This window comes from Molossus molossus, unplaced genomic scaffold (genome assembly GCF_014108415.1).
Source record: "Molossus molossus isolate mMolMol1 unplaced genomic scaffold, mMolMol1.p scaffold_m16_p_1, whole genome shotgun sequence".
NCBI classification, from domain to species: Eukaryota; Metazoa; Chordata; class Mammalia; order Chiroptera; family Molossidae; genus Molossus; species Molossus molossus.
In genome coordinates this window covers 2,828,933-2,841,031 of record NW_023425344.1, presented here as the reverse complement: position 1 = coordinate 2,841,031, position 12,099 = coordinate 2,828,933, and the positions used below count along the sequence as shown (strand labels likewise).

The 12,099-nt window shown below is 62.0% G+C and overlaps 1 protein-coding gene across 1 annotated transcript in view; it reads right to left on the bottom strand.

Moving 5' to 3' along the window:
* Positions 1-6,722, bottom strand: part of ABLIM2 (actin binding LIM protein family member 2) — a 90,471-nt gene extending 83,749 nt beyond the window's left edge. Inside the window, exon 1 of the mRNA XM_036260012.1 lies at positions 6,680-6,722. Coding sequence (XP_036115905.1) covers positions 6,680-6,704 — 25 coding nt within the window. The 5' untranslated portion in view covers positions 6,705-6,722. The remainder of the gene's footprint in view (positions 1-6,679) is intronic.
* Between the last annotated feature and the right edge of the window lie 5,377 nt (positions 6,723-12,099).

Genomic DNA, 12,099 nt, shown 5'->3' with positions numbered 1-12,099 from the left:
CCCAAGATGGACTCACCCCTGCGGCTGCCCGAGGAGGAGAGGCCAACCGTGCGCAGGGGTGCTTGTCAAAGGGCACCCCTCCCCAAGCAGCCAGCAAGGTGCATGCTGTCATTGCTGCTGCCGAGCGAGCGGCGCCCCGGGGGTGGCCCGCTGGTATGTGGCCAAGGCAACGTGATCAGGACCCGAGTGTGGCAATGCCCAGCGTCTTCACGTGGCTCCGAGACAGGGATGGGCAGTTCTGGCCACGATTCATGTCCGGTGTGTGAACGTTACAGAAAGGGGTGAACTGTCAAGACATGAGCTTTCCAGCCCGGCTGGTGTGGCGCAGTGGTGGGGCGTCACCCCTGCACCAAGAGGTCGCCGGTTCGATTCACGGTCAGGGCACATGCCCAGGTTGTGGGCTCGATCCACACTGGGGGGCATGCAGGAGGCAGCCAGTTGATGTTCTCTCTCATCAATGTTTCTATCTCTCTCCCTCTTTCTTCCTTTATCTCTAAAATCAATCAATAAATTTTTTAAAAAGGAGCGAGCGACCCAACCATGAGACGGGGAGATGTACGCACACTGCTAAGTGACAGAGCCAGCCTGAGAAGCTCTCACTGGACGGTTCCAGCCCTGTGACATGACCAGCAGGCAGAACTCCGGAGACCGCGGTCGTCAGGGCTGGGGGAGGGAGGGGTGAACAGGGGGAGCACCCAGGATCTTAGGGCGGAGACACTCGTCTGCGTGATACCGTATTGGTGGGTACATGTCATATACATCTGTCCAAACCCACAGAACCAACACCACCCCGAGTGAGCCCTCAGGTAAACTCCAGTTAATAACAAAGCAATAGAAAGGGTCCCCCCTGGCAGGAAGGAGCACCCCAAGGTGGAGGGTAGCAGTGGAAATCGGTTGGGGTGGGGCCTACATGGGAACTCTCCCCAAACCCAGACACTGCCCTAGGAAATGGTCCGTCAGCATTTCTGAGAGAGAGACGCTCCCAGCGCCGGCTCGGGAGTGGCAGGCTCGCTCCACCATCGTGTCAACACCGACTCTACCATTTGGCCACCGAGTCCCTGACTGTGATCGTAACAGAAAACAACCCGGGTGGTGAGGGGCCATCCCACAAGGGCTGTGACTGGGAGCCCCACGTCGTGACGCCGCAGCACGGGAGCCCCTCTGGGAATCTGAAGAATCGTTACTGGGAACGTGGACACGGAAGGCTCACGCCCCCGAGGGAGGGCCAGCTGCCAGGGAGCCTCTGCGGTCCCCCCCGTGAGCCCAGGGCTGGGGACCCTTCTCTGCCGGCGAGAACGGGCCGGGGGGGGGGGGCGCGTGCGCAGTGCCCTCCACACCTCCGGAAGCCTGTCTGTGCGCTGGCCCCTGTTTCCAGGGTGGTGACAGGGCAGGGCTGGCACCTGGTGAGGCTCAGCGGGGTTTTGGGGGTGCTGGGAGAAACCTGGCTGTGAACAGCCCGGAAGCTCAGGTTGCTAAGGGGCTCCCAGCAGACCTCAGCGCCGGCTCCTGGCAACTCCTGGGACAATTCGCACTTCGAGCAGCTGGTCCTGGTGCCCTCGCCACCCTGTCCCCGGAGTGTGTTATTTCATCCCCGGAAGAGCAGCCCTTCCTGACCGAAGAGGCATCTGAGGGGTGCAGGGGTGGCATTCCGGAAGGTCAGGGCTTAGCGGGCGTCTGGGCCTACGCCCCCACACACGGAAGCGACCGGCTGGCAAGCCTGGGCCAGGCAGGACCAGGGCCCGTAAACGCCCCTGAAATCTAACGGGAAACAGGAAACCCACTCGGGGACTCAGACGCGGCACAGTGTGCAAGCAGGGATAGTAACCAGCACGCTCTGTGACATCGTGATCTTCCCGCTCCTGGGCCCAGGCTGCGCCAGGCACTGCGCTCGCGATTTCCACTGATAGCCCAGGTCACGGAGCTGGGGATGGGCACAGAGCACAGCTGGGTTCGCGCAGAGGCTGCAGGAGCCCAAACTCACCATCAACCCCCACCAGAGGGTCTGCGGGCTGAGCTCATCCAGCCAGGGCCCCGCCCCAGGCCATCTGCATGGGACACCCCAGCGTGGCAGCTCGTGGCACCCCCAAGTGTGCACAGGCCAGCTCAGAGTCACCAGCCACCCCTTCCTGCCCAGGCCTTTGAAGATGGGGCTGCAGCCTTGACCTCCAGACCCCACCTGTCTGGTTAGGGCCTCGCTGCCCCTCGGGTAACGCCCGCAAGTCCAAACGACCCGGAAAACTCCTTGGCTTTGAGTCCAGCCAGGATGGCCTCATAGGGTCCGAGAGCCCACAGCCCCCCCCCCCCCCCGCCCCTCCTCTCATCCTGTTTCCCAGAGGACCTTGCCACGTGCCTGTCACCTTCAGTCCAATTATTCTTTTCATCCCACACAACTGGGAACCATCCTCCCTCCCCCAGTTCGCCCCTCTGCCGCCGCGCCCAGGGCCCACCTTTAACAGTAACGGGTTTGCCCCGGCCAGTGTGGCTCAGCGGTTAGAGCGTCGGCCCGCAGGTTTAATTCCTGGTCAAGGGCACCTGGGTTGCAGGTTCGATCCCCGGTCGGGGTTGTGCGGTTTGGCTTGTGAGGCGACCAATCGATGTGTCTCTCACATCAACGTCTCTCTCTCCCTCCCTCCCTCCCTTCCACTCTATCACAAAACCAAAGAAAACGTATCCTCAGGTGAGGATTAACGAAGAGTTATCAGCTTTGTGGAGAGATTTCCCATGCCCTACGATTCCCCTGCTTGAGATGGGCACGCCAACGTCCTGAGCACATTCGGAGAGCAGTGTGCTGATTACCATCAGTTTCAGAACATTTTCATCGCCCCGGAAACAAACCCTGAACTCTTTTTTTTTTTTTATCCTCACTCGAGGACACCCTTCCATTTTTTTTTGTTGTTCAGATAGAGCAGGAGGGAGAGAGAGGGAGAGAGAGAGAGAGAGAAACATCGACGTGAAAGGGACACATCGAGTGGCTGCCACCCGCACGACCAACCAGGGCCGGGGACAAACTGCAATCGAGGTACGTGCCCTTAGCGGGAACCGAACCCGGGTCTCTCTGGACCACAGGCTGATGCTCCAACCGCTGAGCCAAACCGGCCAGGGCAAACCCCGAACTCTTTACCGTCACTCCCCGCTCCCCTCCCACCGCCCGGCCACTGATCATGCACATCCACTCTGGGGTCTGCCGATTCCGGACATTAGCTACAGATGGGACCACACAGCACGTGGCCCCTCGTGCCCGGCTCCCCCGCTGAGCAGGTTCCCAAGGCCCCTCCGGGCTGAGCACAGCGCGGCTTCTGTGTGCGGCCGCGGGGTGGCCCGTCCTGGGGACGTGTCCACTCACTGGTCGAAGGACTTGGGGTTGTTTCCACTTTGGGGCGATCACAGACAAACCCTCGTGCTTGGGCACGCTCCTCTGTCCTGGGCACACACCTGGGAGGGGCCCGCTCAGTCAGACGGTAATTCTCGGTCTGACGTTGCCGCCGGCAGCACGGTAGGAGGCCAGGCTTCTCCACCCCCTTGTGACACCGGGGACTGTCCCTCGGTTCAGCCGTCGGGTGGCGTGAGGTGGGTCGCACCTGGTTTCGCCCTGCACTTTCTGATGGCTGAGGACGCTGAGCCCCTTCCACGCACCTGGGCCACCTGGGTGGCGTCTTCGGAGAAAGGACTGAGCGGGCCCTTCGTCCATGTAGTTTGGTTGTGTCCTTATGCCTGATTTATATGTTCTAGATACAAGTTCCCGTGTCAGACATGTAAGTGGCAGATACTGTCTCCTGTTCTGTGAGTCGTGTCTGCCTTTTCTTCGTTGTGTTCTTTGCAGCATAAAAGTGTTTAATTGAGATGAAATTCAACGTGTGTATGTTTTCTGCGGCTTGTGTTTTTAGCGTTCTGTTTGAGAAACCGTTGCTACTGCGAGATCACAGAAACACACCCCTGTTTTCCTCTAAGGGTTTTACAGCTTTTTAAAATTTTGTATTTATTTTTTATAATTGATTTTTTAAAGAGAGGGGAAGGGAGAGAGGGAGAGAAACATCGATGTGAGAGAGGAATATGGATCAGCTGCCTCCTGCACGCCCCCCACTGGGGACCAAGCCCACAACCCGGGCATGTGCCCTGACGGGGAATCGAACCGGGACCCCTCAGTCACTGGGACGACGCTCAGACCACTGAGCCACACCGGCCGGGCAGGTTTGCGGTTTTTTCGTTTTGGCTCTTACTATAACTTTACAGAAACAATCGCGGGTCCTTGGCTGCTGTTTTCGTCACCCGATTCCCGTTCTCCTGTGGGTTGGGAATAAGGACCCTCGTTCCACTGGGCTCGGCTCCTCGCCATCGGGTTACTGGCCACCACGGGGGACGCACAGCAGGGTGCGAAGGACGCGTGACCTCAGCTGGGCGGGGACCTGCCCCACCCCCGGCGTGGAAATCCCACTTGAGAAATGGATGTGGTCGCCCATCGCGCTCTCGGAACCCGCTGGCACTTTCAGGACAGCCCAGCACGGGGCCAGGCCCGGAGAGGTCGCACCCCGGGCCGCTGCAGCTGCAGCTCCAGGTCAGGACTGAGAAGTTCACGGGCGGAGCCGGGCCGCGGGGGGCCCAGACCTGGCCGTGGGAGGCAAGTTGAGGGTCCGTGCTCGCCCCCCGCGCCCTGGGACGGAGGGACAGCCAACCCCGTCTGCAGTGACTGCGACAGGCCAGCCAGCAGGGGAGCGGAACGGGGAAACTGAGGCTGTTTCTAGGGAAACGCCAAGCAGTTCACAGCCACCTAGTTAATCGCAAAATCCTCTCTTCCCTGAACATGGACACTTGAGAGTAAAGGGTTCACCCTTTACCCGACCAGAGGGTGCGCAGCTTAAACCACCTACTCAGGAGACAGACAGCAGAGACCGGTCAGTCACGCCACGCCCACTCGCCAGCCACGCCCACTCGCCAGCCACGCCCACTCGCCAGCCACGCCCACTCGCCAGCCACGCCCACTCGCCAGCCACGCCCGGGACCATGGTGCCCGGAACACATCTCACTGGGGCACAGCAGCGTGATGCTGACGCACATTCTGTTGAGACGGCCCTAAGCCCTCCCCTAGACCCCACCTCCAAACCCCTCAGGAAGAAGGCCCAGCCTCACTCCCTCTCAGGAGCACGCAGAGACCCCCCACCCCAACTCCCCTCTCCTTCCCCACAGACAGCATCTCCTAATCTCTCGGGGACCCCAGGAGGCTTGCAACCGGGGAGCAATGGGCAGGGGCAGCTCGTCCTGGGCTCACCCCCGACCTGTCCCCGAGGCCCCTTTCCCTGACTCCCAGGGAACCAGCGCGGCCCAGCCGGGCTCACCCCCAGCCCGGCCTGTCTCACTGTCCCCAGCGTTAACAGAAGTCCTCTGAGGCTCTCCGGACTCCTGCCGGGGAGCTTCCCCTGCTGCCCGAGGTGGACCCGAGGCAGACCCGCCCGGGACCAGGGGGTCCAGCCGGCCCAGAGCTGCTCCCGTCACTACACATCCCGGCAGGCGAGGTGCTGGCGGGCAGATGCGGACAGGTGTCCTGACCCCGCCTCGTACAGACCGGTGGCCAGAAAGGAGGCACCATCGGGGGGGCTGTCTGTCCACCCAGAAAGGAGGCACCATCGGGGGGCTGTCCGTCCACCCAGAAAGGAGGCACCTTCGGGGGGGATGTCAGTCCACCCAGAAAGAAGGCATCATTGGGGGGCCTGTCTGTCCACCCAGAAAGGAGGCACCTTCGGGGGGGATGTCAGTCCACCCAGAAAGGAGGCATCATCGGGGGGGCCTGTCTGTCCACCCAGAAAGGAGGCATCATCGGGGGGCCTGTCCGTCCACCCAGAAAGGAGGCACCCACTGGGCACCCACTGGGCACTGAGCCTTGTGCCGGGATGGAGGCCTGAGGACCCGGGTTGGGAGCGGGACTCCAGGATGGGGGTGAGGGTGGAACCCGCCCCTGTACACCTTGGGCTCACAGAGATGCTCCCTGTGTACCCCACCTTTGCCCGTGGGGTCCGGGCTCCCTCCCACCCCCTCCTCCCCTCACTCCCTGTGTCTCCTCTCTGTCGGCTGCCCTAGCGGCTTAGAAGTCACTGATTGTCTTAGCTAAGCAGCTGACGGCCCGTGGCCGGCGTCTACCCCAGAACTCTCAGCCTCAGCTCAGCTGACAGTCTGGGCCGGGCCACTCTTTGCTGGGGGGCCGTCCTGTGCGCCGTGGGATGTTGAGCAGAATCCCTGGCCTCCACCTCCCATGTGCCTGGAGCACCCCCCCCCCAGCCGTGACAAAAGTGCCTCCTGACATTGCCGAATGGTCCCTGGGGGTCAATGGCCCTGATTGAGAACCACGGCTATAAAAGACAAGGGGGAGCGGGGCTGGTGCAGAGCTGTGGGCCAGTGGCTCCGCCCAGTGCCCTTGGACCCCCATCTCGCACTGACGCCCTCACCTCACCTTCCCCGAGTCTCAGCTTATACATCTGTAAAATGGGGCCACTCCACGGGCTGTCGTCAGCGTCCACGAGAGCAAGTCCCCAAGCCCGGCATTCGGCGACTCTCACAGTACTGGCGCCACCATGGACGTCAGCGTGGAGCCCACGGGGACGGCGTCCCTTCCTGTCACCCCAAAGTATATTCCTGGGGCTCCCGGTTCCCAGTCACGAAAACACGCCTTCCCCCGGCTGTCGGGCCTCACCTGTCTCTCCTCCAGGCATCCCCATGGACAGCGGCTCCGGAGGGCTGGCCCCTGGAGCTGGGCAGAGCCGACCGGCGCGGGGGCCTCTGTGGCCAGCACAGCTCCGATGGGCACGCCGGAGCGTCACGTGGCCGCGGTCACCCTCGTGTCCGAGCAGGGGCAGGGCCACACCCTGCCGGCGCACGGAAATAGACTCCCGCCACGCTCCGAAGACGCACCTGTTTCCCAGGCGTCCGGGAAAGGGACTTTGGACGGACGTGGGGGCAGGGAGGCCTCCGGGAACATGACTGCCCGATGCGCCAGGTGCAGCCAGAGCAGCTCAGACCCCTCCCAGCAGCTGGGCTTGGCCGTGCCCACCCTGCTGGCGGCTGCACAAGCCCCACAAGGGCTTCCACCGGCCGCTGCCGCTACTGTCCCGCAGGCCAGAGGTGTGGGCGGGGCCACCGCCCGCCGCGGGCTCCAGGGGCTCCTCCCTGCCTCTTCCAGCTCCTGGTGGCTCCAGACATCCTGGCCTCCTGGCCCCATCGCTCTGGTCTCTGCCTGTCTTACGTGGTCTCCCCCTTGTCTGTGTCCTCCTCTGTCTCTTACAAGGACACTGGTCACGGACTCGGGGCCCAGCCTAAACCAGCGTGACCTCATCTCCGGCCTTATCTTCATCACATCCGCAAAGACCCTCCTATTCCAAATAAGGTCACACGGCCCTGGCCGGTGTGGCTCAGTGGTTAGAGTGCCGGCCCGGCACCGACGGGTCTCAGGTTGATTCAAGGGCCGGTACCTTGGTTGCAGGTTCGATCCCCGGCCCCCTTCGAGGCGCGTGCAGGAGGCAACCAATCGATGTCTCTCTCTTATATTGATGTTTCTGTCTCTCTCTCTCTCTCCTTCCCTTCCCCTCTCTCTGAAAATCAGTGGAAAAAGCAGCCTTGGAGGAGGATTAACAAACAAGGTCACACAGGAAGTTCCCAGATAGACATAACTTTGGAGAGACCTACTTCCCAGTTATCCCACCAGCCCCCATGTACACTCCGGTGACTGACGGGAGGCCCTGTGCGGGGTCTCTGCCCACTCGGGCTGCCGTCATGGTCTCTGAGGCACCCCCTAGTCTCTGAGGGGCTCCTCTGCGGGTTCGGCTTTAAACTGGAGGTAGAGATGTGTCCCGACCCGCCCGCTGTGAAAGGGGTCAGCACCGCCTCGGACCAGCGCGCGGCGCTGCGAGTCCACCACTGCTGAGGTTAGTGGTGTGCGAACCCGGCCGCCAGCTAGCGGGGCACCACGGGCAAGCGGTCCCATATCAGGGCACTGTGAGGGGCACCTCTGCAGGCCACGGCTCCAGGAGTGGACGCAGGTGTGGGAGTCGCCCAGGGGGCGGACGGTGACCGCTGAGCCCTGCAGAAGGGACTCCTGGAGCATCCCGACCCAGCCCAGGAGGCCCAGCCCAGGAGGCCCACAACGGTACAGACTGTGCTCCCGAGGCAGAGAACCATCTCCTTTGCTTCCAAGTGAGAAGAGTTGGCCTTTGTTCATTCTGCGCCCTGTGCCCAGCGATGCCGGTGACAATGTCAGACAATGTCGATGACAAGAGCCCCCCGCTGAGCACTCAGCGAGTCCCAGGTGTTGCCACGTGCCCCCAACCTCGCTGGTTTGCCGGGGAGGGACGGGCGCGGATCCCGCCCTGGGGAACCAGCCGGGTAGGCGAGACTTGGAGACGGTGGGGCCCGCTGCGTGTGAAGGTCAGCAGGGGTCACAGAGAGCAGAGCTGGGGTCCTGAAAACCCGTGAGCTTTGGGGTCAAGGGCACTGGGGTCAGGCACTTGAGCCGGGTTCCGTCTCTGGCCACAGTTCCCACATGGCGCAGACGTCGGCACACAGAATGGACGCGCAGACCGGAGGTGGCCGCTCACACGGCGTGCGACCTGTGGGTGGCCTGGGTTTGCTCTCCCTGGATCTGCGGCCAGGGCAGCCTCCTGTCCCGTAACTGTGGGTTTGCTCACGGGGCCGGTTTTGGCCAGTGGCTCGTGGGTGATGGCCGTGTGCCCGTTCAGGGTCTGCGCCTCACAGTGCCACCTGCCTTGCTGTGTGCCCTCCTGGCACAGGGAGGACACTCCGGCCAGCCTGGGGTCCCAGGAGGAGGTGCAGGAGGGGCGAGCCACCCACCGAGGCAGCCTGGCCAGCCGACCCCCGTGTATGAAGTTCCTGGGGTCTCTGCAGCAAAGCAGCACTTACGAGGGCCCCCAGAACACATGGAGGCCAGTCGTCCGCCACAGGGCTCACGGGGCCAAGCTGGGGTCGGCAGGGCTCCTCCTCCAGAGGCTGTGGGGGACCCGTTCCCCTCCCCCACCCCCGGCTGGCTCCGGGTCCTGAGCCGGTGGCCGCGTCCCCTTGTCTGCGTGTCTGTCTGTAACCTCCCTCTGCCTCTCTGTTAGTCATTAGTCGCGACTGCATTTAGGGCTCGCCTGGGTGATCCCGGATCATCTCCCGCCTCAGCATTCTTAACGTAATCGCATCGGCCAAGCCTCCTTTTTCTTTTTTTTTAATCCTCACCTGAGGACATTTTTTCATTTTTTGTTCAGATAGAGTGGGAGGGAGAGAGAGGGAGAGAGAGAAATATGACGTGAAAGGGACACATCGAGTGGTTGCCACCTGCACAACCAACCAGGGCCGGGGACAAACTGCAACCGAGGTACATGCCCTTAGCGGGAACCGAACCCGGGTCTCTCTGGACCGCAGGCCGACGCTCCAACCGCTGAGCAAACCGGGCCAGGCCCTAAGCCTCTTTTTGCCAGAGGGGCACGGCCTGGAGCCGGGAGGAGGGCCCATGTGCTCTGGAGGGTCGCCTCGGCACTGGCCCATGCGCCACACATAACAATGCCGTCCCCCCGCGTGTGCTCTGCTCCTCCCCGTTCCATTCAACTTACATAACAAGTGTGACCCACTAATCTGCTTCTGTGCCCATAAACAGGTCACCACCTGCAGCGTAGAAAGTTCTCTCCTCACCCTCCCCAGAGGGGAGGAGAGGCTGGGAGAAGCCCAGGACGCGGGTCCCCACTCGCCAGGACAAGGCAGATTTCACTGGCCGGGTCTCGGGTGGCCCCCACAGCGCAGTGAGCCGGGGAACCACCAGTGAGAAAGACGGCCAGGAGGTGATGACGTTTCTGTGTCCCGTCCAGAGACCCTCTGCCACCATCTGCCTGCCTTCTGTGCCCAACAACAGACCTGCACACTGTCGCCCGGCACCCCTGCCCCCTCACCCCCTTGGGGGCCCCATCGGCGAAGCCACCTCACGCTCACATGGAGAGCGATTCCCCATCCTTCCGCCTCTGCCTCCAGGGGTAACAGCCGAGCACCCGCAGAGGAAAGTGCGCGGAAGAGGGAGGCCCAGAGGCACCGGGGCCTGGAAACGCGGAGAGACGCTCCCGGGCGCCTGCGCACCCGGCGGAGTGAGGCATCCGTGTGCAAATACGAAAGGACAGTCCCGTGTGGGCGAGGAGGGGGCGAGGATGAGGGACTTTGGGCCTCCCCCGTAAAGGAATGAATTGGGGTGCCCAATTTATAGACTGGGGAGACGGTTGGGCAGGAGGTGATCCGTTTACCAACTCCGCCTCCAGGAACGGCTCTCCCAGGTCTGTTGGCACAGGGCGCCAGGACCACATGCCAGGACCACGCGCCAGGACCACGGGCCAGGACTCTCATCTCTGCTCAGGGGCGCAGGGCGTGAGAAAGACCCCAGGGCACCAGCACCTGTCGCTCAGACACCGTCACATGGCAGCCTCCTGCCAAAAATGCCCCGCCTGAGTCCCATCACCAAGAAAGGGCCCATCCGATGGGGGGACGAGCCACAGCACAGCAGGCCTGGGCTCTGGACGTGTCCGTGGCACGGAGGAAGAACTTTCTGGAAAGAAGGGGACTGAAGACGCAGAGACAACAGTGCTTGCGGTGAGTGGCCCCAGACTGGATCCTGCGGAGAAGCCACAGGTGCCTGTGAAGGGCGTGGGGGAGGGGAGCGCGGGCTTTCTGTAGGCGGCATGCTGGTCCCCAGGCCCACCGGCCACCAGGGTGATGAGTCAGGATGCAACCACCTTTCCAGGGTTCAGAAACGAGAAGATGTGCCCGTGGAAGTAGGCAAGGTGTTCGCTGTACTGCCCTCTCTTTTTTTTTTCAACTTTTCTATGTGCTTAAAAGTTTTTGAAATAAAAAGTTGGGTGGAAAACTGATGAAGGAAACAATGCCACTGGACACAGGGCACAGCAGGACCAGCTACTTCACCGTCAAAGACCCAGGGAGATAAACTGCAGTGATAGACACACCTGGGCTCAGAGCACCTGGGCTCAGAGCACCTGGGCTCAGAACACCTGGGCTCTGAACACCTGGGCTCTGAACACCTGGGCTCAGAGCACCTGGGCTCAGAACACCTGGGCTCAGAACACCTGGGCTCAGAGCACCTGGGCTCTGAACACCTGGGCTCTGAACACCTGGGCTCAGAGCACCTGGGCTCTGAACACCTGGGCTCTGAACACCTGGGCTCAGAGCACCTGGGCTCAGAACACCTGGGCTCAGAGCACCTGGGCTCAGAACACCTGGGCTCTGAACACCTGGGCTCTGAACACCTGGCTTTGCACTGAGGAAACCCCTCTCTCCTAGGCCTGCTTCCCCATCTGTAGCCAGAGTTGGCAGACACCCCACACACATGCACTCGTGCACACATACACGCACACGAGCATACGCACACGAGCATACACACACGGCACCTGTGGCAGACCTGCACAGTCGAATGCCTATTCTTTGCCTCTGTGTGAGTCAGTGCCCTGTCCTGCCAGCTCCCGGAGGGGGAACCGGCAGTGTGTCTCAGTAGCCCAGGGCAGGGTGCAGAGGGGACCCACTCAGCGGCTGATGAGTGGACACGTGACTGAGAGGATGGAGAACGCACACAGGCAACGGGACCCTCCGCGGGAAGCAATGATGTGCGTTCCACCCAGTGCCCAGTTCGTAGCTCAGAGGCTGACATCACAGGCAAGCCATGGTACCTCGCTGGCCTCGGTTTCCTCATCTGTGTATTGGGGACACAGGAGCACCCACTTCACAGGGCTGTGGGGAAGGGTAAAGTCCACCCATCGAGTGCTCTGCTGGGCCCGATGCCAGGTCCCTGCTGATGGCAGGGCCACAGGACGGCACGAGGGACCTGCCAGAGCTGCTGACGGGACCACGAGGATCACGCGTGGGCTACACACTCGTGCTCACAGCAGCACCGTTCCACCAGCCCAAGGAGCGAGCAACCCAGTGTCCACTGACGAACACGCAGCCCGGCCGGTGTGGCTCAGTGGCTGAGCGTCGACCACGCACCAAGAGGTTCTCTCTCATCGATGTTTCCATCTCTCACCCTCTCCCTTCCTCTCTCTCTAATATCACCAAAGAAAAAACAATTTTTAA